The sequence below is a fragment of the Sphaerodactylus townsendi genome, linkage group LG05, assembly GCF_021028975.2.
Source record: "Sphaerodactylus townsendi isolate TG3544 linkage group LG05, MPM_Stown_v2.3, whole genome shotgun sequence".
Classification (NCBI taxonomy): Eukaryota; Metazoa; Chordata; class Lepidosauria; order Squamata; family Sphaerodactylidae; genus Sphaerodactylus; species Sphaerodactylus townsendi.
This window is the reverse complement of record NC_059429.1, coordinates 54,589,401-54,612,580: the sequence shown is the minus strand read 5'-3', so window position 1 is coordinate 54,612,580 and position 23,180 is coordinate 54,589,401. Positions and strand designations below refer to the sequence as shown.

The following is a 23,180-nucleotide window of genomic DNA, read 5'->3' as shown; positions in this document are numbered from 1 at the left end:
TTCCAAACCAAAATTGCCAATCTCAGATCTAATGCTTTAGGCTATCCTTCTTTTTATCATAACAAAGAATCATAGAGTTACAGAGATGGAAAAAGCCATCCAGGCCATCCAGTCCAACCCTCTGCTCAATGCATTACTCTTTCCTGGTTTAGCTTTGATACTAATTTCAATCTCTTGACTGTTATACCCTGTCCTGTCCAGTCCTTCCTCTGATCCCATAATCTGAATGGTAAGTTTTATCTTGCCATAGTTGCTCTGGACAAAATCTGTTGTACTGGTCCCAGCCTATACCTTAGTTTAACTCCTACAAGTGTCTATCCCAAGGGTGGGCAATTATTTTTTCCATGGGGCCGCATAAGAAACAGAAAATATTGTGGAGGGCCGGGCCAAAAGGCAGGGGGGCGAGGCACTTTTGAAAGCCCCGCAGAAGCCAGCAGCCAAGGCAACCGGCTTCTGCGGGGCTTTCAAAGACGCCTCGCTCCCCAGCAAGGCAGGGGGGCCAGTCAGAGTCATCTGGCGGGCCGGATGTGGCCCGCGGGCCGTATAATGCCCAGGTCTGGTCTATCCTATCCTATTTCTACATCTTGAAAACTTATAACAAGATATAACCTAGAAAACACTGGTTCATGTGTGAGCATCCAGGAACTCTTCCTAGGAATCTATGACCTTATATAGCAATCTTAATTGAAACTACAAGAAAGTATTAGGTTTTGCATATTTCATGGTATAACCTGATGAAATAAAATAAGTCAACATTGGGCTACCTTTGAAGAAAACTTTGAATGAGAACTCATGGGTGTTGAACAGTAAGCAGTGTTTGCATTATTCCCTGGAACCCTTGGACTTTCACACAGCTTTCAATTACTGTACAGATTAATTATTTTGGCATCAATTCTTCCATGCAGAACAGTTTTAAAGTCAGGAAATTCATCTTACAAAGTAGAAGCTTAATTTGTATTGATTTGAACTAGGACTTGAAATCACTGGGCCCTTGCTAGCCTCACAGCCAAATTAGCTTTACATTAACAGCTGAAATAAACACGATAGCAGCCACTGCTAAAGTAGTTTTGCTGAGTATGTTTTGTTCATGGCTTGTCATGAAAGAACATATTTACTCCATGAATAAGCCTTATTTGTTTGTATGTGCCAGCACTAGTTACTGATGATCTAACTATACACAAATGAAATGCCTTATAGGACACATTGTTCAGGCTTCTAAAGTCACTGCAGCTCATGGTATGAATACCTGTTTACCTCAACTCTTTAGAACTGCAACAGATTTGAGTTTATAAGCATTTCCCATTATGCAATGTTGCAGTTCTAAAGAGTTGAGGTAAACAGGTATTCATACCATGAGCTGCAGTGACTTTAGAAGCCTGAACAATCAAGTTAAATTTTGTTTCTGTATCACTGCAGGCTCCAGTGAAACATTTCACTCATATTCCCTAGGTCCCTTCTGAAGTGACTGCCATGGAGTACATACATTTGACAACATTTTTACAAGCTGGTAATCTATTCAACTTGCTGGTGATAAAACAAGCAAGTCTTGATACTATCCAGCCTGTCAACTAGCTTTGGATACTGGTCTTCATTGGATAATATGGAAACAAGTTTCATGGGTGCCATCAACAAGAATACTTTTGCTGGTAGAAACTTTCAGATAGTCAACCCATGAATGTGCAAAGTTTTTTTTTTTTGAACTAGCATTTGCTATGGGCAATATTATTTAGCAGCAAGACTATGTGGAAGGTGTTATAATAAATATACTCTCTAATTTATGTTGCCAGTTTCACTCTAAAAGTTTGTGGGCTTGCACCAGAGGCTTAGCACCAGAGGCTTAACACCATCCTACCTTTGTTACAATTGTAATGTATTCCCAGGAAGTTGTGATGGAGAAAACCTGGATATGACTGGATAGTTTTGTTCAGAGGCCAGTGTGGAATAACTTGATGGGCCTTATGGCCCAAGCTGAACGTCATTAATAATGTGCTTGTACTTTCAGGGAAGTATCTATTCACTGAAATTCACCAACTAGTCATTATGGTTTCCTTTTTCAAAAATCCGTTTCTGTGGCTAAAGACCTTTCTGAAGATTTTTTTCATCCCAATTGACATCTAAGTGTCAAGTGGGTTGCTTCTTGTTTCTGATTACAACTCATTAGATTTAATTTTTCCTTTTTCATTGTGACATACAAAAAGGGCACTGCATGGCAGAATGGCTAATGGAGAGCTTTATGAGCCTGGTGTGTTTGTAACAAGTATTTTAGTAACTAATTGGTGAAAGTTTTTTTCCCCTGTTGACAGCAGTAAGCAAATTCTTTGGTTCCTAAGAATCAGCATGTAAACCACAATCAGCTTTAAATCTGTTAATCTTTAAATTTGTTATATTATTAAATTGTTGACTTAAACAAGCAATATGCAATGAATACAGGCATTGTATCTTGTTAGCACTTCCACAGCTTGTTTTTGGCACCAAGGGAGGGAAACCCATATTGTTTCAGAATTCTAATGCATTTTATGATAATCTGTATCAGTGGTACATCACTTGATCTTGCTAATGCCAAAGGATTCCTTGGCAGGGTTTAAGGCAATTGATAGCTCATTCAGCCGGTTGTCAGTTTGAACTTTGCACAAAATGTGGACACAACTTATTAAAATGATCTATTTTGTTTTCCTTAAAAGTGTTTGGCTGAGTGAAATGACTTTGTTCTGGGTAACAAAGGTTTTCAATTACCTCTGAAGGCCTTGGAATAGTTTGGATAAGGCCTCTAGGCAATGGGGAGTGAAACAATGCTATCACTCTCCAGTGAAAATGTGAAACGCTAGCTCTCTGAAAGCTTACCTCTCAGCAGCAGCCATAAGAAGCAGTCGATACAATTACAACAGTGCTGTGTGAGCTTAAAGTTCCTTTAAAGTGTCTTACTTACCTAGTATATATGTTAATCCTTGACACAGAGTAATTTCTTCAGAGCATACAACACATGAAGAGGGGCATGATGCTATTAACTGAATCATCATAGCAAGCAGAATGAGCAACGTATCTAAAAAGAAAAGCATAAAAGGTCATATAAATCTTGGCATCATCATTTATTATTATTATTATTATCATCATCATCATCATCATCATTATCATTATTATTATTATTATTGATACAAAAACAGTAATACACAGCAAATAAGATCACTATGCTGGATTTTTTTATTAAATCACACGTCGGACACTTCCCAAGCATCTAGGATTGTGTGATGTATTGACAAATAATGCATGCAGAGCCGAGTAGGGTGACCTTTTGCAGCTATTATTATTATTATTATTTGTACATAACAACACAGCACAAGTGTCTGGAATTCGTCACTGAATATTGAGTTCTCCCCAAGGACCTAGGATATTAGAGGTACTTGCGTAGAATGCATGCAGTTCCCAGAAGTGCTGCTTTCTGCAGCATATGAACTGATGTTCTGTCCAAGTTTCGGCTTTTTAAGGTTTCTTGGGATTCCTCCTAGAGCATCGACAACTATTGGGATTACTGCTGTTCTTTTTCGCCACAATCGTTCAACTTCAATTTGTAGGTTGTTGTTGAGTATTGCAACGTCAATAATCCACACTTTGTTGTTTACGACGATGGTAATGTCTGGTGTGTTGTGCGCCAGTACTTTATCTGTTTGAATTCTAAAGTCCCATAATATTTTGGCTTGCTGATTTTCAATCACTTTTTCGGTGTTATGTTCCCACGAGTTCTTGCGTGTGGGAAAACCATAATTTTTACATAAATTCCAATGAATCATTTTGGCAACTGAATTATGCTGTAATTTATCATCAGTCTACGCGATCTTCTTGCATGAGCTGAGTATGTGATCCACAGTTTCATCCACACAGTACACAGCATTTGGCATTGTTAGAAGTTTTATCAATTTTTGGTTTTATTGCATTTGTTCTAATCGCTTGTTCTTGAGCAGTGAGAATTAATCCTTCTGGTGTTTTTTTAGTGTTCCAGATGTTAACCATTGCCATGTTTTGGCAATATCCACTTTTCCACTGATTTTACCTACATATTGACCATGTAATGCTTTATTATGCCAATTTGTTGTTCTCTCTTTTAAAGTTCTACTTCAGTATTCTTTTTTTGTAGATGACACCTTCAGTAAGTTCAGATTTTTGATTTCTTTCAGGGCTGGTTGTTGACTACCCTTGATGTAATCTGCCAAAGCATGTTTTTCTTCTTCTACAGTTTGTTTTACTTGCAGTAATCCTCTGCCACCAATTTTGCGGGGCAGATATATTCAGTCAGTGTCACTACAAGGATGTAAAGCGTAGTGGATCGTCATCAATTTTCTGGTTTTTCTGTCCAAAATGTCTTAATCAGCTTGAGTCCAGTCAATGATGTTAGCAGTATAACAAATCACAGGTATAGCCCAGGTGTTTATGGCTTTGACAGTATTTCCACCATTTAATTTTGTCTTCAATATTTTTTTAACTCTTTGTGTATATTCTTTGCTGACTGCAGTTTTGACTTGATCATATTTGATGTTATCTTGTTCCAAAATGCACAGGTATTTGAAGGCTTCGTTCATGTTGTTTTTGATCATTTGGCCATTGGGCATTTGAATTCCTTCACTGTTTTTGATTTTTCCTTTATCATTATTGAGGCGCATTTTTCAAGTCCAAATTCCATTGATATATCTGTACTGAAAATTCAGACTGTGTTGGTCAATGTTTATATTTCATTTTCAGTTTTTCTATACAATTTTAGATCATCCATGTACAAAAGGTGTGAAACTTTTGCACTGTTTTTCGCTGTTTGATACCCCAAATTTGCTTTCTTCAGAATAAATAAATGACAGTGGGACAATTGCAATGACAAATAGTGAGGGTGACAATGAATCACCTTGGAAGATTACTCTCTTGATGTTGACCCATCCAAAATTTTCATTTCCCACCATTCCTAACCATTTTCAACTTTTCCAACCACCACCACCACCACCACCACCATCAAAATGTTCCAGGGGCCCTGTTTGCACAGCTGCCACCTCAGAATTGAGGCAGTGCTGTGCTTTTCCCAGGAAAATAGGGAAATAGCGTTTCCCTGCCGGTGCCATGCAAACAGCACGGGCTTGGAGGCACCATTTTTCAGTGCCTCCATTTTCCCCCACACTCACCTTCTCTCGATCTTTTTTTTTTGCCCCTAACAACTGGTATTCATGCATTTGAATATGGAAGTCCCTTATAACAAACATGACTAATAGCCACTGATAGGCATATATCAAATCTCCTTTCAAAGCCACCTTAGCCAATTACCATCATCACATCTTGTGGTAGCAAATGCTATACGTTAATTATGCGTTGTGTGAAGAAGCAATTTCTTTTGTCTAACCTGAATCTGCTGCCAATCAATTTAATTGGATAGCTCCAAATTCTAGTGTTAGGAGAAAGGAGGGGGAATTCTATCTACTTTGCCCACACTATGCATAATTATATAAACCCCCTTGATGCCCTCCCCAATCCTTTAATCATTTTCTTCTGAACTAAAAAGCCACAAAAATTAACTTTTCCTCATAAGAAAGGTACACCAATCCCCTGGTCATTTCAGTTGGTAGAACTTTACTAGTCTAGTCATTGCTACACCATAGATTTGTTTAAGGTTTTTTTTTAAAAAAAACTTTCTTCCTAATAATCTTTCACTATCATATTGAATTAATGTTTTTGATAATTTACCCACAGTGAAACCAGGATCTCTGGATTCTTGTCAATTTATAGCCCATTAGTATGTATATAAAGTTAGTATTTTTGTATTGAAAGCTATATCAAGATATACTTACTTATGTTGAACCTCATTTGTATCCCATTCTTCCAATTTAGCGAGATCTGGAACCCTTCACAGTCCACTTTGGTTTTCACCGTCTTGAATAATTTGCTGTCACCTACAAACTTGACTACTTCATTAATATCTCTGACTCCTGTGTAAAATAACTCCTATCAATTTTTTTCATATTCATACCAAAACAGCTGTTTCATCAACACAGATTGAAGGGTCACCTGATTTTTGAGAAAAATGTTTTGTGACTTTGCCACGCATACTTCGTATGCAAGCTCATTTAATCATTTATAACAATGCCCAATGCAGAGAACAATGAACTCCTGAGACATAGCCACACATGGTCTGCACAATGATATTGCGTGGCATGGGGTGGGGGGGGGGAGAAAATGCCTCTACTTACTCTCCCTAAATGATGTTCATAAAGTATTTTATTACTGGAGCTACGAAATTCTTCTTGTAGGCACATTATGTGCCCCTTAAAATCATACACGAGCACAAGTACTTTCTACACTTGGGTTTCTTTGAAATGTTCATTCTCTCAGATTTAAAATTATAGTTATTACAGCATATGAGAACATCCAGATGATGCTTTACAAAGGATGATGGAACAAGAAGGGACAAAGAACACTGAAATGGTAAGAAAGCATACAAAACAGCTCACCCATCACAACTGTATAGGCAAAATTGTTTTTCCCTATCTGATAAACATATGACTGACAATTTAAAATGCACAACAGCCTTGTTTCCTTTCTCTGCAATCCAAGTGTCCTTAATTTCCACTGCATTCATATTGTTATAATGTTGTTGTATTTGCAGGGAAGACCAGAATTTTCTGAAGTGGTCTCCAAATTAGAAGAGTGTCTGTGCAATATTGAGGTAACCACATAACCTGTTGTGAATGAAGGATGTGAATGCAGAGTTCTGAGCAAGTAATGGCTGGCTGATAGTGATGGCTGGCTGATTGCTTACCAAAGAAAATCATGTTGCAAGATAAGACCCACAGTTTTTTAAAGCTGATTTGTATAACTGTAACCTAAGCTTTGCTATGTGAAAGAGATATAGTAAGTACAATTAAAAATTGAAACAAAGACTAGCACGCCAGGAATGGGACCTAAGATCCAAAGTCCTCATTACTCTGTATTACTGGCTATAAGCAATAGTTTTTAAGACTTGAAAGTGATATGACAGAATAATCATTTAGGATAGGTACACATTCATTTAGTTTCTCCCTTTGTTGACTGTGGCTGAATATATATTGCAACATATTAAAGGCTCATAAAAGACTGTATCATGTGTTCACCACTCACAATAGAAAAGAAGAGTATTGGTACCGTAGATAACTACGGCCATTAATGCATGCAGTGTTTACTTCATGGCTGTGTGCTTCACAGTGGGTTTTTCCTGTGATTTTCTGTCTCAATGGATTTCTCCAGCTGTGAAGTGAACACAGCCAAACCAGTCTGCCCTTTTGCCCACCTTCCACTTCCTTGTTCTATCCATAAGGAGAAACTGCTGTTGTATAGGCAGGCAAAGCTGGGAAGAACAAAGAAACCCAAGAAAGCAAAATGCATGCTAATTCCCTTTGCTTTCCCTGCAGGGATGGGGGGAGGGGTTGCATTTTGCCAGGTTTCAAAAAGCATGGGGCTTCTCTGATCTGCTGCATAGTGAGTTCAAGAGGGGGGGGGACCAAGAAATTGATAGAATGGAATGCACATTCACTGCAGGGCAGACCACAAGTGCATAAATGGCCTCTGTCTCTTTCATGCTACTTGCACCAGTTAAGGAAGGAAAACTGTCATCTCTAGTCTCAGTGGATGAACAAGAGTTTGAATTGAAATAGTCGAGGTCCATATCCATTACTTGACACCTTATATTATAACATGGAAATGAGGTGTGAACTTCTCAGGTAACAAGGCTTCTTATTGAACCACCTTCAACAAAAAAATTAAAGCTATTGTCTGCACACACACACACACCCCTCCCCGTGCTGGTAAAGGTATAAACCATGCAGAAAAACTGTATTTAGATCCTTGTACCTGTCATACAGCATTCCTAAACAGCTTTCTCATCTTAGACATAGGCCCCTTCCGCACGGAGGCGGAAGGGGTTGGGTCGGCGTAATCCACGCCGACCCAACGACGCTGGGACCATCCGCATGGACGGTCCCAGAACCGGCTGGGACGACGGCGCCGCGGAGTGCCATCGCCCAGCCGACCCGGCTTGTCCCTGGCCCTCCGGCATGTCGCCGAGGCCTGGAGACACGCCCCCCGGCCCTGCGCGCCTGCTTGAGCATCGCAGGGCAGGGGGGCGTGTCCCCAGGCCTCGGCGACGCGCCGGAGGGCCAGGGACCAGGTAAGTGATGGGTGGGAGTGGGGGGGAGGGCGCCTTGGAGCCGCTGCCGTTCGCACGGCAGCGGCTCCAAGCCGGCATTTCCAAACAACCTTGCTCCCCGAGTGAGGTTGGGAAATGCTGGCTTCGTGCCGGTTGGGCGACGCGAGGGCGGCGCGGCTGCGAAGCAGCTGTGCCCCCTGTGCGAATGGCTCCCTGGGGATGGCATTTTTGTCGTCCCCAGGGCGCCATTAAACACCCGTGCGGAAAGGGCCTCACATTTATGCCACAAAAGGGCTAAATTAATACCCAGCCACTCATGCTGTTTAGCTTATTTTCTGAACCATTATCATCTGAGATGGTGCAAGGGGTGTACTCTGCATTTAGACAGCAGAATTGAAACAATTATGACATGGATGAAAAGATTTGCAGGCATTGAGCTCCCAAGATGAGCTAATTAGCATAAATGTTTAACAAAAGCAAGATAGTCTCTAAAAAGAGCATAGGAGTTAGAACTTTTAGTCTAGTGTTTTAGTTTTAAAACGTGACTCAATATTTTCTACTTCCTTTGTCTCTGGAATACAGTGTGAATGAACCTCAATATTAGAATTCCTGTATTAGTTTAATTTGATTTCAACATTGGCCAGATTTCTACCTGGAGGGTTTTAAAAATATTGATAGGTTATAGGGCAGCTAGTGTTTAATTTCCAACAGTGGATTCTAATATAATTCAGATAATGTGGGTTTTTTTTTCTGGCACTGCTTGTTCAAAGTGAGAAATCCCAGAACATATGGTAGGAATTCGCATTATGACTACAGCTTTTCCCACCAAGTCCAGAAAAAATGTTTTCTTGATGATGCAAGAAGGACCTACATTTCAGGTGCTGCCACTGTGCCACATGATAGAGGAGTGGGAAAGATGATCTATCATTGCAATTGACTGAGCTGGGAATAAAGCAGTAGAATGCTGAAGGAAAAGAATGGACTGGACCACTTCAGACTTCAAGTTATTACTTTTAGATGCCTCAGTGTACACACCAAAAAAAAAGCAGAGCCACACGTCCTGGTACAGCTCCTGTATATGTTTTCTATTCACAGTGAGTGTTCAAAAATTTGCTCTGCAATTGGAATTAGTGCAAACAATTTTACCACCTCATGATTCTATAAATGTATACAGAGCTAAGTATCAGATCTAAGAGGTAATCTGTTGGACTTTTTCCTCCCCACCCTGCCACCCCCAGTCCAAAAAGGAGCATTTCTGGGTTTCACACTCCCTTGAAATTTTAGCATAGTGTCCCCTAACAGATGTGTGGAAGCTAGAATGCTTGAGATTTTGAGGTCTCCATTGCCATTTGTCTCCTTGTGTGCTAGACCTGTTCGCTGACATTTGAAAGCAGGTTCTAGGGCCTCTGTATGGCAAGCCCTGACTTCCTTGGATCCACAGGATTTGTCTTGAGAAACGGTAAATTTCTCATGGGTGTTGAAAAAGAACTGGATCAAAAAGTTTAACTTAATTGTACAATTCTTTACAGCTTTGGACAAGAGAAGGTGACTCATAGAGCAGGCATCATATTAGATTTTAGTAATTGTGTCTTGGAATAAGACTTCCTCTGTGGGGCAAAAGTCTCAATCCCCCCCTCCCCCCACCCACATCTTCTCAAAATAGTTCACTACTTCTGAATTGAAGGGTCAGAGCAGTGATGTCCATCATCTATTTCACTTTTAGGCAACAGCTGCAGTTGCAGGCTATTTTGTGTTTGGGTGGAAGTGTTTTTAAGAAGGCCTTTTTGAGGGGTTTGGGGGTTTTTTTGCAGTTTTTTTACCTGCTTTTTTATTTTTGAAAAGTAAAGCAGTATATCACCAGTACTGTGTGGTCTCACAGGAGACCGACATAGCTACTGTGATACATTGGCAGGATTTCATATTCAATTAAATGTTGACTGTGAGCTTGTGCAAGTTACAGGAGGAAAAGCAATATTTGGGCAGCTGAAACCTGTCACTTCTATCAGCAAAGTGACCCAAAGGAAAATTTTAAAGGAGCAGATGTTGTGTAAAGGGTGGGAAATCTTCAGAATCTTTGTTGGCTATATGGAACGAGGACACCTTTAGTTCTTCCCCCTTCCTTTTCAGAAAATGTTCCTTTTGATGTTCCCTTTTTGAAAAGCATATCACTCTTAAACAAGATTCACCTTTTGCAGTTATACTCCTCAGTTTCTATATATTCTATATTAACATATTACTTATTATTTTCAAAAATAAAAACAAAAAAATCTACTGTTGTTCAAATGACATTTGCAGTCCGTGGTTCTTCATTTGTGTTGACCAATGCTGTAAACTGTTTGAATGAATAACCAAAGAACTGATCATAAACAAGCATAATATCTAAGACTTGTTTGTTTGTGTGTGCATGCGGGTATGTAATGACATCAAGAGTGACTATGTTATAAAGGTTTTTTCATCATGTAGTTTTTTACGGTTACTGATTACTTTGAAAATGTGTACTTTGAAAATGTCTGCACATGGTGAGATCCAGCAGTTACTTCATATTATAGCTACTCTGAACTTAAGACCCTGTTTGAGAAGAAGCAAACCTCAGTCTTGGACACAGCCTCACTTGGTCCCATCCAGATGCCATTATGGATAAAATAAATGTCTGTATCCAGGATCTCCTTTCTGGCTAGCTCTGGGAAGCTGTGTCAAGGAGATAAAGCTGGTATTATGTGCATTCATTCATTATTTTCTACATGGGAAAGATGGGAAGAGGAGGGGATGCTGTAAACAACTCGACCACTCATTTTGGATTTTTGTTCTGCTTAGAATATTAATTGGAATTTCAATTGGGAAGCCTATAAAGAACATCCTTTTTTAAATAAAAAACCTAAATATTTGCCCTCTGGACAAGATGAGGTTTTAGCAAGGGAAAATGTTGTCTGTTGAAATGTTGAGCATATGCAATGTATGGTATATTATATAAACAAATAATACCACATGCTGAATTACTTACAACTAATGAACTCCAGATTAGCAGAACCAGGCCTCAGAAAGGCCTAACTCTGTTTACTTCCCTCTTTTTGTTCTGCTATCACAAAAGTAGGAAACAGAGTTTTCATTGGGAGTGACATAAGATGGCATCAGACAAATGGCTAGAGAGACATCATTACACTAATAATTATAGTGACTCTATTTGATTCAATGAAAAGAAAGTAATCCCAGTTTCTAGCTTACAACCAGAACCTGAGGGTAGAAGGGTCTTTCCCTTTTCTACATACAGAGGTTGAAAATGAATGGGATTCTATTCCCTTAAACAACACATATTACAGAGTGCATTTGTACAGGTTACGATGACTGTCATCCCCTTGGCAACCAATTGTATATCAATGACATGGAGCATAATGAGAGCAGTAGAAGAAGCAGAGAAGTACAGCAAGGGTACTTGTGACATACTGCAAGCTTTGAATGTTGCTGTCAAACCTTCTGGCATGACTCTGCAGTTGTCATAAGAGTTTACTGACAATGTCTTCTCTGTTCAATCCAGCTAATGTCTCCAGCCTCCAGCAACAGCAGCGGTTCTCTTTCTCCGTCCTCTTCTTCTGATTGTCTGGTTGCTCGAGGGTGCCCTGGTCGTAGTCATGTTGCTGCTTTGCGTAGCCGCTTTGAGTTGGAGTATGCCGTGAATGCAAGAGCTTATGCTGTCTGGTCCCAAAGGTAAGAACACAGAAGGAAAAAAATGCTTCCTTGACTCCAGTAGTTTATAAGAGCTGCCTGGAAAATATTCTTGATTGTGCAAATAAATCTTAACATCTAGCAGAAGTCATCTGAAAGCATCTGAGAATTAAAATGGCACTTTCTTCAGGGAGACAAGCAACTTACTTTTAGTGTGCCATATCACTCAGGAGATTTAAGCTGCATTAATGCCAGAAAAGCTAACACTTTCTTCCCACTCTCAGTTCTAGATAGTCTAATGCATACCAAAGTCAAAAGAAAGAAACTGGTAAATTATTTTTCATAAGATCTCCTTTGTTCATAGTATAAATTCCTGGACTTTTTGGTTATCCTTTTCACCATGGATTTACTTTGCACCAGTAATTTTGCTCTGAAGGGAACTAATATTGATTATTTCTGCTCTACTTGTTCCCCACCCAACTTCCCATTTTGTGCAACAGCAAGGCATGCGCCCCAGCTGTACGCCACTGAGTCCCATCCCTCCACCTCCAGGCAGGCCAGCTCAGGAGTCAGCCTGCAGGGAGCCAGGAAGGTGGTGGGGCTCGGGGGCAGGTGGCCACTGTGCCTTCCTGGGCCACCCTCCACTGAGCCCTGTCTCCCCCAGGCCTCCATGCAGACTGGTTTTTGGCCTCCTCAGGCCCTGCCGGCCTGCCACGGAGGCCGGGGTGGGGCTCGGCCTGCACAGAGGCCGAGGGTAGGCCCTGCTCCTATGGCCCACCCCAAGTGGGGTTCGGCATCCCAAGCCATGCTCCTGAGCGCAGGGGGGGGGTGCAGGGGGTTGCTCGGAGAAGTGGTTGTCACAGAGTACCATTTTCCCCTGATATCCCTCTGCTTCCAGGAAATTGAATCTCACTCTGCTGCTGTGCTTTTTTGCCTGCTGCCTAGGCATCTCTCCCCCCGCCCCCCTTGTTCCCTAGATTTGACCTTGTAACAAACATTTTTAATACATTAGACTGATGATAGTTTTGCCAATGAGATGGCATGGGCAGCTGTTTGCAAGAAGCCACTTTCATATGGTTTGGATCTATTTGAACCACAAATATATATTTGGGATAACTTTTGATGATGTGATAAAAATCAACCTGAGCCACATTTACTCAAGTGAACTTCTATGCTATAACATATATTATACAATTGAATCTCATGCAGAATCCACATCCTTGAACCTCATGTGAAATGTTACCACCCAAAAGGTAGCATGTTCCACATTAGATCTTTGCAACTGTTTATGTATCCTTGAACCCACAAAACGTGCAATGTAGTGTAACTCTGGTTTAAACAAACATTTTTTATGAGTCAATTCTGATACAGCACTCTGGGTGAGAAGGGCTCCAGTCTACAATGTAGATGCTTAGGCCTGTCTTATTTAAAATAGTGATTTGACTGCAAATAGTCACCAAAGGAAAAAGAAAGAATGATAACAGATGTAAAGGAAAAATAACTGGGGTGGGATGTTAGAGGGAATCTTGAATTAGTTTCTCTTTTATGCTGCAGCAGATAATAGATTTGCATGAAAAGAATGAGCGAGTGACACATTTAGGTTATAATATAGATACCCAAGAGGGCGAGGAAAGTAGTTATCACAGCAGTCTCCTTGCTACTGTAATTTAATGTTCATCTCAGTGTGCCACCCAAGCTCATTAGCTCGCTGAAATGGGTTCCTGTATAACCCAAAGGGTTACAGAACAGTTTCCCACCTAAAATTCTGTGCAATACAAATTAACTAACTCCAGTCCTATATATAGAACATAGAGTAACCCAGAGGCAAAATGTAAAATAAAATGAAGATGGTTTTTGCAGATTCAGTGTTATTTTTTCAATTATACAACATACTGAGATGATTAATGACCTAGCTTTCTAATGACAATAGTTTCTTGTGGATTTAATTTTTTAAAACATACAAACTGAGAGGCACAGGTGTGATTCTGTACAATGTTCTCACATCTGTTACACTTTATTGTTACATTTTTCAACTCTTGCCATTAGTTTTAACTACCCAAAGTAAGGTACTACACTCATTGGAGAATGGCCTTTGTTTAGCTAATTTCACTATGTACACAATTAAGGAGGCATGGGTTAAAACTGGACTAGGGCAGGCCAGCACTGCTGTTACTTCTCAATTTGAGAGCAGCGTTTGACAAAGTTGATTATATTTTGACACACCGCCTAGCCAACATTGATGAATGTGGGACAGTTTTATAGTGGCTGATCTCATTTCTACAACATCAGGGACAAAGGTTAGCTCAGGGGGATAGGACATCACCCAGCACCCACTAATGTGTGCAGTCCCATGAAGGAATCTTCCCTCAATATTATTTAATAATTACATGAGCACTCTTGCCTTTTGGTTCAGAGTTTGGGGCTGGGTTGTTACTAGTATTCTGATGACACCCAGATGTATCAGCTGTTGATGGATGGTCAACTGGATACTGCCCCAGATATATCAGTTGTTTGGGGGGCATGGTGAAATGTTGAAACAGAGTCAGCTGAAATTAAATCCATCAAAGACAGAGGCTGGACCAGGGAGGCTCAGGAATGAGATTCCAGCTCCCAGTACTAGATGGTATGCAGTTATCACCTATGCTATCAGGAGTCTGGGTGTTATCCTGAATGCCTCCCTTTCCATGAATCCACCATAATGAATAAGTGGTGGTCAGTGTAAAACAGCAGGCAAGTACACAAATTTACACTGGAAATTGCTTGCAGCAAAAGTTGTTAAACTTTAAAAATAAAGTTGTACTCAAAAGTAAAATGATTCTTAAGTGCACCATAGTGCTTGTCAATTGAATATCATTGTATAAACCACCACAGTGTTTTGCAATAAAGAATCACAGAGAATATATACAAATGCATTCATTAATCTACTGCTCACTAAGCTAACTAGTTATGAACCAGTCTCAAAATACTTCAAGAAATTACCCTTGCAGGTTCTGTACAGTTGATTCCACCCTGTTTTGAACAACTTAAATGGTTTATGGAGTTCACCAAAAATACACTGGAGAATCATTTTAGTTTTGAGACTAACTTTATTTTTAAGTTTTAACAGCTTTTACTGCGAACCATTTCCAGTGTAAATCTGTGTACTTACATCCCTTTCCATGAAGGCACAGGTTACAAATGTAGCCAAACTGGCATTTTTCCATCTTCACCAGGCTAGGCAACTGACATCTGTTGTGCTCCGGCCTGTCCATAGTGTTCCATGCAATCTCTAGCTTAGACTGCTGTAACTCACTCTATGCAGAGTACCCTTGAGGATTTTGTGTATATGTTGGGATCCCTTTCTTGTTTGTAACAATATATTATAATCCACATTTTGTATTATTCTTTATTGTTGGTAATTGGTGTATGTTATACAGTACTTTTTAATTATTTAATTAAAATTGTTTTATTTAATTTATTTATTTAATTAAAATTATTTTAATTAAAATTATATTAATAAAATATTTAATTATTTCTATTAAATATATAGTTTTAACGCTGTTCTTTGGGCCAGACAGAGGTATTTTTTCTTCAGTACCCATGCTAATATTGCCCAATGCAGTGGTAACAAGACAAGAAACAAGCAACATGATACATGCTACAGAACTGATGTAGCAAAACCCACAAAAAATATTGCAAGAAAGGGTGGGATGGGCAAGAAAAGCCATGAGGCTGACTGAGGCCCAGATGCCATTGCTCGAGTTAATATCCTCCAGTTGCCTTCCTCCTCACCCCACAGGCCTGCAAACTGGACCCCAGGTAAGTCTGGAGCTCACAGCGTCTGAGTAAGAATGATGGAAGAAGTTTCTGCTGATTTGCTATGGCTTTGAGCTAATGCAATAAAACTTATATGATGCAAGGAGACTCTGGTCAATAAGGACAAAAGGCAGATATTAACGAAATAATGGAGGCACATATCTAATGCAGTTATATTAGCAGGGATCATAGTGCGTAAATTCTAAAAGGAAAAGCCTGTAACAGCATCTCACCCAAAATACAAGTGTTTAGACCAGAGTTAGGAATCAGTAGCCTGCCTTTTACTCCAAAAATCTCTGTTGTCATTTTCTTGTTTCCTCATGTTATTAATCTGGAAGTTATGCCCACATTCGGGGCTAAACCAATTCCATAGCCACAAGTTGTGTACAGTATGAATTGACTGTTAAGAGCTTCTCTTATTTAGTTGGTATGCACAGCCCCTTCCCCTGCCTTTTTTGTTTCCAAGCCTCAGTTACTAGCCCAATGACTGGGAACTAAATCCTTCATAATTTTAAATTTTTGCCTACTTTTGTCTTCAGAGCTACATAAGTCCTAAGTCTGGTGCACATCATGCCACCTTTTTCTTTGATTTACCTTTTGCTCATCTGCCTGCATCTCCTTTATCAATGTTGGAGTCTCTGTCAGATCTCACAAATGGCAGCTATTTTGCTAATTTTTTTCTCACTATTGCTTCTTCCTTGCTGCTTTACCATCTGAAAATGTTTTGTTCATTCACTAGGCACTTGAAATCATTCTGATATCCAGATTTGTTCATTCACCCCATCCAGATACTTGCAAACAAATTTTATATGTTACTTTTATTCTATTTGGACTCTTTACAAATTCCAGTTTTGAACAAGCATTTCACTATCTAGTAAAAGATCATTACTACTATTGTGTAGGACAGGGATCTCCAACATGATCCCATATGTTTTCACAAAGTGGGCAAAACCCAGTGGGGCTTTTGCCTAGCAGGTCTTCTGACTGGCAGTTGGAGATGTCTGTATATTTTTAAGTTGTTTCAGAAATACCTGTTTCAACAGCACAAGGATATTAATCACGTTAGTGTTTGTGCATGCAAAAAATATTTTAAAACAATGGGTTCATTTCGATGGACATGTTGTTAAACAGAGCTTTTGAAGAGTTATTATTAATATTATGAATAGTCCCCCTTCTTGACATTTTGTGGTTGAGTCTGCTTTCTGTGACAGCCATTTGGTGGTTGACTCCACCTCTTCTGGCAGCCATGTTATGATTGTATCCACCTCCCCATATCAGAATTCCAAAGGTACTCACAGGCTTGGAAAGGTTGGGGATCCCTGGTTTAGGACACAGTGTGAATTAGTGGGCTTCGAAGAATTGTTGGATCTTGGAAAACAATACTAAAGTTCTGCTTCCAAAAACATTTTACTTTATCATGTTGAAGTCCAGCCAGTAACTTTACCTCTAAAAGCAGAGTAAGAAGATATCTGGGAAGGAGACACGGGGTTCCTGCGAGCTGGTTTGTGTCTTAAAATGTAGGTACATGAAATAAGACCTGCTTCCTGTGAAAGGGGGTGGATTTATTTATTTACTTAAGTTATACCCCACCTTTCTCTCCAATGGGAACCTGAAGTGACTTACATTGTTCTCCGTCCCTCCATTGTATCTGTACAGCAACCATGTGAAGTAGGCTAGGTTGAAAGTATGTGACTCACCCAAGGCTACCCAACAAGCTTCTATGGCAGGCTGGGGGTTCTAGATCCAAGTCCAATACTCAAAACATTACACCACAGTGATATAGAGGAATGGTTTTAGTTACAACTTGTGAGAACTTTATAATGGGTATTCAAACTTCCTTAAATACGTTGTTCATAACAGTTGAAATTTTTGAGACATCTTCGTGTTGTCTGAACATATTCAGAAATTCCAAGTGTAGAAATGTGGTTATCTTATTATGTATCCTGGGCAAGGGAAGAGCCTTGAATCTAGGAAACTTTCTACGAAAGATTGGTTTGTGTGACCTTTGACTTTGTCATGAAATGGCTCTTTTTATTTCAGGGTAAGCAGTGATACAACTGATACTAAAACCATTAGATTGCCTCCTACCCAACTTTTTTCAAACCATTGTACAGAACTCTTTCTATTACAGATTTATTCTGTGTCCCGTGCAGCTACCCATACTATTTCCAAAACCATGAAAGAGAGGAAGACTCAGAGAAAAGTTAGCTTTAATTCATGTTCATACCTCAAGGAGAGGCCAGTATCAAGGACATTAGGGAAGTTAATTTGGTTCAGATTTTAAAGAGATTGTCGTGTTTGGGGTTTTCTTGTCCCCATTTTCCTGGCTACTTTGATGAATGTTTAGCATTTTGCCTCAATTTTTCTCCAAAAGGTCACTTTTTCTTTGGCCAAAGGCAGGATAAAGTTGTTCACAATGTTCATGAATTACTTTTAATATGAATTACTACTGTCACTGTGTGACACAAGACACATGAGCAGGGGCGAATCTAGGCAAACTGGAGCCCGGGGACAAAATCTGAGTTTGGTGCCCCCCCCACCCCGACCCCAGGTATGGACGACCACCCTCCCCCACAATGACCAAACAATGATTTTTTGCACCAGCTCACAAAACACCTACCACCACCAGCAAAACATACATGGGGTTAGGAGGTGATTTGTGAGAGATGATGCTGATGTTTGCTCAGTAAACCTTCAGATGGGGGTGACGTGTGAGAGATTTACATGCTTTCTGAGGTTGTTAGCCTCAGAAAGAGCTCCAAGCCAGTGCAAGTGGGAATTAACTTTTAAGCATGTAAATCTCTCACAAGTCACCCCCCATCTGAAGGTTTACCAAGCAAACATCAGCATCATCTCTCACAAATCACCTCCTACCCCCAGCAAAACATACATGGCTTTCTCCCCACCACTTTCCTAATTGTGTCCTCACACCAACCCTGTGAGGTAGGCTGCTAGCCTGAGAAACAGCTCTAAGCCAGTGCAAGTGGGAATTAACTTTTAAGCATGTAAATCTCTCACAAGTCACCCCCCAAGGCTTCTACTAAGCAAACATCCAGCATCATCTCTCACCAAATCATCTCCTACTCCCCAGCAAAACAGGTGGCATGGCTCCCTCCCACCACTTTCTCTCTATGCATTGTGTCCCTCACACCTAACTCCTCTGTGGAGGTAGGCTGCTAGCCACGAGAAAACAGCTCCAAACCAGTGCAAGGGGAATTAACTTTTAAGCATGTAAATCTCTCATCACTGCCACCCCCCATCTGAAGGTTTACTAGCAGGCAAACATCAGCATCATCTCTCACTCGAATCACCTCCTACCCCCCAGCAAAACAGGCATGGCTACCCTCCCACCACTTTCCTCTAATTGTGTCCCTCACACCAACTCCTGTGGAGGTAGGCTGCTAGCCTGAGAGAAACAGTGCTCCAAGCCAGTGCAAGTGGGGAATTAACTTTTAAGCATGTAAATCTCTCTACATCGTCACCCCCCATCTGAAGAAGGGTTTACTGAGCAAACATCCAGCATCATCTCTCACAAATCACCTCCTCTAACCCCCCCCAGCAAAACAGGCATGGCTCCCTCCCCCACCATTCCTTTCCTCTAATTGTGTCCACTCCACACCAACCTCTGTGGAAGTAGGCTGCTAGCTCTGAGAAAACAGCTCCAAGCCAGTGCAAGTGGGAATTTTAACTTTTAAGCATGTAAATCTCTCACAAGTCACCCCCCACATCTGAGAAGTTGTTTACCAAGCAAACGCCAGCATCATCTCTTCAGTTCTGCTGCTGCTTCTGGGCTCCTGCTCTAGCTTGCCTTTTTCCCTCTGTGCACTCTTGAGGGCCCAGGGGAGAAGTTGCCTTCTGGAAGGTAATGCCACACTTAATTTAAGGCTAATAAGGCATGCTGGGTTAGAGGGAGGGGGGAGGCGGAGGCTCCCAGTCCTGCTCCTGGGAGAGCCCAGTGTGGGACTTCTCTCCCCGCCTCTGGACACCCAGGCCACACAGTGCACAGAGTGGGCGGGGCTATGACAGGCACTGGGAGCAGTCTGCTGCTTCAGTGCCTGTTTTCTAGGGCTTGCTCAATCCCTCACTGTGTAGGAGGCTGTTTTGGCGCCCCCCACGTGACCTTAATCGATGCGCCCGGGGACAAGGGGTACCCCATGTCCCTAGGCAGGAACGCCAGTGCACATGAGTTCATGGTTGTAAGACTAATGGAAAGGCTGGTGGTGTTGTTATTTTTCCTGGTCCAAGTCCAACACTCATGATTTTGGCTTCCATCTTTGTTATGAAGAGGGTGGGGGGAATAGTTTGAGTTTTACCTCACATTCTCACACATTTTTTTCCTCTGGCTGAGACTTCCCCTGGCATCCAGACATCGGCATTCCATGTCAGCATGCAGCAACCCTATAACAATACCAAGCCTGCCAGTCCCTTAAGCAAAACCATTTTGTCCTTTCAACAAAGCTGTCTATATTTTCCGGGCAATTTCATGTGGCACCCCTCCCGCTAGCGCCTCCCTTTCTCTTCCTTCTCCCACACCTACTCTTGGTTTTTGAGTCCTTTTTCTAGAATCTTTTTCAGGCTGAAAAAAAAAGGCCTATTCACAGTTCAGGCTGAAAAATGGCCTGATGGGAACAATACATCCCAGGAGACCTTGTGAGCCCCAAGGTATCCTGGGAACTGTAGTTCCTCAGGCCGTTTTTAGCCTGTACTGTAAACAGGCCTTTTTTTTCAGCCTGAAAAAGTTCTAGGGAAAAGGGAGAAAGGAATCCATGGTGAAGTGTGTGGGAAGGGAGGAATCAATGTGGTGCCGATGGGGGTGCCGTGGGGAAGGAAGCGGGGAGGGGCTGGGATGATTTCTCCCAGGCGCATGCTTGCACCTCGCACAGCACACACACCCGTCCCCTTGTAGCTCCGCCACTGCCTTGATATTTACATCCAGGATAGAAACACCATCTCCCTTAACAAGGGCTATCAGTGTTCCACTGACAGTAGCCAATCATTGAACATAACTGTTCAATTGTGAACATTCTGTTGCATGAATAAGTGATTGAATTGCTCTTTTTTCAGTTCATGGTTTTATGTGGTAGGCTAATAGGATCTACCCAGAAAAACACTTGAAAACTAAGTGAATTTGATGACATGTTACAATACAGTTTAGTGAGACTCCACAAATCTAATTCTATTATTCTGTCAAGTTCTACAAAATAAAGGTCTTGAAAGCATTTTAAAGAGAATCCTTAAGACAAGGTCAGAAGCTATGAATTTATCTGTAGAATATAGTTGCTTTGACTGGTGACAGACCTTTGCTTTCTTTGGGTCATGTGAAGTAAATAACATCCCCAATGACTAATTATGTTTCTATAAAGTTCATATTCTTTCTCAACTTTTAGAGTGTCAGCATCCTGGAACCATGGCTAATGATTAAAAAAAATACTCAGAAGATTTTTCAAGGTTTATGCAAGCAAATGCCCTGAAGGCAGATCAAATGAACATCTGTTTTCTAAAGCACAGGTTTTCATGGAACATTTAAAAACCAATAGCCTTTTTTACTCTCTCCATTGAATATCAGTTTTTGTTTGATAGATGTAGTCTCACTGTCATGGTTTGAAGAGTTCAAGTAGATTCTGTGTGTGTTACATATCCAACACACACTAACTGCTTGGATGTGAGCAAGAGTTTGCTTTACTATCACCCAAGTTGCTTTATGTAATTTATTTATTTATTTATTATATTTTTAGACCGCCCTTTGTGCACACATGCAAAAAATAACTTTTATTTTCAGAAGGGTTTTTAATGGAACAATTTCATGTTGACTACAATGTTTCACTTTGCCTGAAATTTTGCTTTGTCTAGAAGTATAATTTACAGACTTGCTGTCTTTGCAAGCTTATTCGGGAAGGTTAAGGTCACCTATTCAGTGTTCTGTATCATGAAATTTTGTGATGGGACCTCTTCCAGCAGCTGACAGGAACTACTTTGATATTATGGAATGTTCACAAACATTCCAGCTACTCAGTAAATGAAACTTTGAGTGGCAGACTGAAGACTGGAAAAATGAGTAAGAAGTCCTAAGAGGCTGCCCATCTGTCACCAGGCTCAATTTAAGGTATTGGCTAGCACACACAAAACCTTTAATGGCTTTGGCCCCTCATATTCGTGGGATTCCCTTCCTCCCTATGGTCCTCCCTGACAAATTTGCTCAGGTCATCAGGGGCTTCTGCAGGTGCCCTGTAGGGAAAGCATAAACTGACCCTAAGCAGATACATTATTTTAGTGAGAAGCAAAGAAAGACAAATGAGATAGGCAGGCTGATGTTCAGGATGACCAAAGAATGAAGGACGGAGTAGACTGAAAAATCAAGGCTTGAAACAATGATAGAGATAATGGGGCTAGTAAATAAAGGAAGGTCCAAGGGAACAATAGATCTACAGGAAGACATTACATAAAAACAAGAGAAGCTGTGCACAGTGGTTAAGAAGAGAGAACACGCTCACAGAGATTTGGAACCTGGCCGATATTGGGCTAAGAAGCCAAAGGGTATAAGTGACAGACCAAACATGACACTTCTGACTATTAAGTGTTCTTCTTGAAGAGTGTAGAGGGAGCACCAGGGCTCAGTAGAGTGAGGAAACATTCTTTCAGCACCCATTATGTATTATCTTAGAATGCCCCACTGTCCCAGCCCTAAGAACAATAAATTCTGCAGGAGTTACTCTGCTGTGCTGATGATCTCAACTACCCACTCTTTGCTGTGTATACTAAGAGGCATTTCTGGTAGGACTAAATAGAAAGCCAGACCTTCCACTACTGCCCCAACTCCTAATTTGTAAATGAGAAGACTCACATTTCAACATTTATTGCTTTTAGATGCTTGGGCCTTATACACAGATCTTCAGATTTGTTGGACTACATCTACATGAGTTAGAAACCTGCAATTTGATCTATAAATAATTCAAGATGTAGATTTGGTTTTGTAAAAAAATCTAGTAAATGGCACAATTGTTCACCGGATGGGCAAAAATGTAACCCAAAATAGTGCAGGCTTTTTTACAAGTCAGAAGCTGAAATTTGGCAACATGTCTAATCCCTACAAAGATCTGACTGGAGGAATCTTGTTTAATGTTCAGACTCTAGCTATAAAGTTCATATTGTAACAAGCACAAACACCTCAGCACAATACTTTTTTTGGGGGGGGGAATCTTAGTCTTGGGATAATGGTGATGGCCACCTTTGATGGTGGACCTTCAGTTGTGCCACCCTCCAAACCCAGGTGTTGGTTCCTCGGTTTGTTTCTACTACTTGTTCTGCTTCATCTCTCATACTCTTGAGCTCACTTTTCTTTGCTTCAGTATGTACCTTAAGTCACTGCCCACACACATCAGTTTCCATCTGACAACATCCTTGTTGCACAAATAGTTTGATAACTCTTTGAGGTTCATCTGTTCATAAGTGCCCAGCAAGTCATTTTCTTCAGATTTCCTGGCTGCCTGTCCTGATTATTATAAAAGTGTCTATACTTTTTAATACAAACCCTGCTGAGTTTTCAGACCTTAAACAAGAAGGTGATAGAAGGCCACACTGA

At 40.7% G+C, this 23,180-nt stretch overlaps 1 protein-coding gene across 1 annotated transcript in view; it reads left to right on the top strand.

The window, feature by feature from the left end:
- The window catches only part of TNNI3K (TNNI3 interacting kinase), a 236,284-nt gene that overhangs the window by 198,355 nt on the left and 14,749 nt on the right, over positions 1-23,180 (top strand). The window contains exons 22-23 of the mRNA XM_048497322.1: positions 6,632-6,691; positions 11,679-11,848. Of these exons, the coding sequence (XP_048353279.1) occupies positions 6,632-6,691; positions 11,679-11,848 (230 nt within the window). The remainder of the gene's footprint in view (positions 1-6,631; positions 6,692-11,678; positions 11,849-23,180) is intronic.